Source organism: Cicer arietinum, chromosome 4, assembly GCF_000331145.2.
Source record: "Cicer arietinum cultivar CDC Frontier isolate Library 1 chromosome 4, Cicar.CDCFrontier_v2.0, whole genome shotgun sequence".
Classification (NCBI taxonomy): Eukaryota; Viridiplantae; Streptophyta; class Magnoliopsida; order Fabales; family Fabaceae; genus Cicer; species Cicer arietinum.
In genome coordinates, this window is record NC_021163.2 from 64,843,948 (window position 1) to 64,847,235 (window position 3,288).

Consider the following 3,288-nt stretch of genomic DNA (forward strand, 5'->3'; position numbering starts at 1 on the left):
ATAGAAGATTACAAATGATGCTAAAGAAACCTCCACTGAAATTGATTCTTTCCAAAATGAAATAATGGAATCAAATGCAAGTGTTCCACAGGAGCCTCAAATTGATGAGCAGTGCGAACAATCTACTAAAGCATTTGCCTCTGACCAACTTGAGATTGACGGAAAGAAATTTGCCGGTGGATCAAGGAAGTTAAGTAATCCTGCATTTATCGCCGCTCAATCAAAATTTGAAGAGCTGAGTTCAATGGCAAATTCTAGTAGGCCAAGCAGTTTGTTCAGTCAAGATGTATCGGTTGATTCACAAGCAGACACCTCTTCAGTTGCAGATACTGCATATATATCAAAAGAATTTGTCTCATCTGAGAATTCTGCTCTCTATCCTTCCAAAATTGGTGATTCTGAATATGGTACTGTACTCTCTATTTCATCAACTCTTGATTCGCCTGACATATCCGAGGTTGAGACTTTAGGAAGCGAGCATGATGCCAAAGATTTAGCAGAAGGGATAGTTAATCCTGAAAACACAATTGATCACGGTGTTTTGGCCAAGACTCCTCGTGCCACTCCGACTTCTAACTTAGCTATCTCTGATTCGGATCAATTAGAATATGTTAATGACTCCAGTGGTAATATTGTTGATTCAGTGATGCCTGAAAACTCCAAAGAGCCTGAGAAAAATGCATCTGACCTGTTAAGTGAACAGACAGAGAATGTCCTGCAGGATTTCAAGTTGTCTCTAGAAGCTTCACCGGGAAGCCATATTACCATTCCTGAATCTCAAGGAACACCTTCGAGTCAGGTTTCGGTGAAACCTAAAGAGAACAAAATCAAAAAGACTGGATCAAGCAGTAGACGTAGGGCACTGTCTGTCGGTAACAAGTCGCCTGCAAATGCAAATCAGGATTCAGGCTCAAGAGCGTTGGTCGGTAACAAGTCTCCTGCAAATGCAAATCATGATTCAAGCTCGAGAGTGTCAGTTGGTAACAAGTCTCCTGCAAATGCAAATCATGATTCAGGCTCGAGAGTGTCGGTCGGTACCAAGTCTCCTGCAAATGCGAATCACGATTCGGGTTCAAGAGGCAGTAGAGAACAATTGCCTAAGGATCAGCTGAACGGAAAGAGGCGCAATTCCTTTGGCTCAGTAAAACCTGATCATGCTGAACAAGAACCTAGAGATAACAGTAGTAACAATAGTTCTCTTCCTCGTTTCATGCAAGCTACAGAGTCCGCTAGGGCAAAGCTAAATGCAAATTCTTCTCCAAGATCAAGTCCAGATGTACATGACCATGACCTTAAGAAGAGACATTCCTTACCTGGTGCAACTGGTAGGCAGGGTTCTCCACGTGTTGAACAGTCATTACCTCAAGCTCAGCACGGCACAAAGGGCAGTGGCGTAAATGCTCATTCTGGTAATTTCTACCTATATTCCTTTCTAATACTGACAATGACTATAAGGTGTGGTTTCAAACTCACAATACCAAATATTTTCTTATTACCTAGAGCAGTTTTCTTATGATATGTGACATCGCATTGGTCCTGCCCCTAGTTATAATGAAAATTGATCATAAGTAATAATTATGCCATATTTCATTTGTTAAGGACTAATCTAATGTATTATACAGACAGATTTGAAGGCAAAAGTGCAATATTTAAGGAATAATTTGTTATGGGAAATATATTTCTAGGAACAACTTGATTTTTTTTCTTCTATAGAAAACCAATATGTAGTTGCATATATATTTGGATGTTTCAAACAACATATTTCGGGGTTTATTTTCTAATCCTATTATAGGTATGCAAAAATATATTGGAACAGCTCAGATGTTAAGGATGTGTTCTTAGACATAACCGATAATTCCCATGTTAATTTAATAAAAGTTGGAAGCTTACTTTGGACAAGATATTTTATGTCCTGTAAGCACCTAATATTTTGGACTTTGCTTTACCATTAATAGGGCTAAAATGCTTTTTAATCCCTGTAACATACACATTATTTTTTGTTTTAGGCCCTATAAAAATTCTTGTTGGTTTTAGTGTCTGGAATATAGAAAAAGTTGTTTTTGGTCCTCGATGTATACAAAGTTCTTGTAATATGTCATATAATTTTATAGAGACTATGTATATGTTTGGATGAGCGGTGAATTTGACAAAATCACAGTGACACTATAATTTTGAAGCTTCAAAGTGTAGCTTATGTCAAAATCATGGTAGCTCACTACAATTCTATTATTCTCACCTCAAATTCAAACATGCACCAAAAAGTTCATTACGCCTTGTGTTTGTTTTGGTATCTTGTACAATTGTACTTCGCATAGGGGCACACATTCAAGCATACATACATGTCCATACTTTCCAATGGAGAAGCTAGACTTAGCTAACAAATAAACAATTAGTCCTATTCTATGAGTTGTATCACTCACCACTTGATTTATGCTTATATTCAGAGAGAAAATGGCAGAGGTGAATTGACACGAAAGCTCAAGCGTGCTCGCATCGGCGGTTTGTAGTTCTTCTGATAACAATTGTATTCTTTGCCTCCCCTCCTTGACCTCAAAATTTATTGCTTGAGTTTGGTTGTGAAAGACATAAATATAGAAAGACTAGAACTAGAAAGTTGGTGTGTCTGGGTGAGAGGCTTATATGTACATTATTATTATTATGGTTCTCCTCATTGTTATTGTTGTGTTTGGTACCATTTGTAAGTTCCAGGCTAATTCTGCTTGTGATTTCACCTTGTGTTTGTTAAAAGATATTTGTTTGTTTGAAAGCATCTATATATATATTTTTGTATAGGTGTTGTCTGGTTTTAATAAGCTGAATATTTCTTTGTATTTTGATTTCAGAGCTAATTTGTGAAAAGTAAAGAAAAAATGAATCATTTTTTTTTTATGGTAATATGCATATTTTTCTCAGCATTTCCCCCTCTTTAATGGAAGTTCATGGAAATAATGTATTGTTCGATCTACATATAGAAATAAATCAGCAAATAAGTCACAAAATTCACAATAATATTCTTTTTATTTATTTTATTTATACAATGCAGGAGACTATTGGGGAAAAACATTTATATTTTAAAAAAATCTCGTGAAAAATATTTTAATCATGATAAAAATTGGTTAATAATAAGTTCATGTACTAAAATATCAATCATTTCTTCATAAAAAAAATAAATCATGTCAATCATTATACATAGCTTTTTATATTTAATATTCAATCTAAGCATTGATTAAATAGAAAGTTCAATTTGAGAAAAAAAAAAGGTTTAATAATATTGTTCATTCAGATAGT

The 3,288-nt window shown here is 35.2% G+C and overlaps 1 protein-coding gene across 1 annotated transcript in view; it reads left to right on the forward strand.

The window, feature by feature from the left end:
* Positions 1–2,792, forward strand: part of LOC101492650 (protein IQ-DOMAIN 32) — a 5,730-nt gene extending 2,938 nt beyond the window's left edge. The window contains exons 6-7 of the mRNA XM_073367543.1: positions 3–1,409; positions 2,445–2,792. Coding sequence (XP_073223644.1) covers positions 3–1,409; positions 2,445–2,464 — 1,427 coding nt within the window. The 3' untranslated portion in view covers positions 2,465–2,792. The remainder of the gene's footprint in view (positions 1–2; positions 1,410–2,444) is intronic.
* The last annotated feature ends 496 nt before the right edge of the window (positions 2,793–3,288 follow it).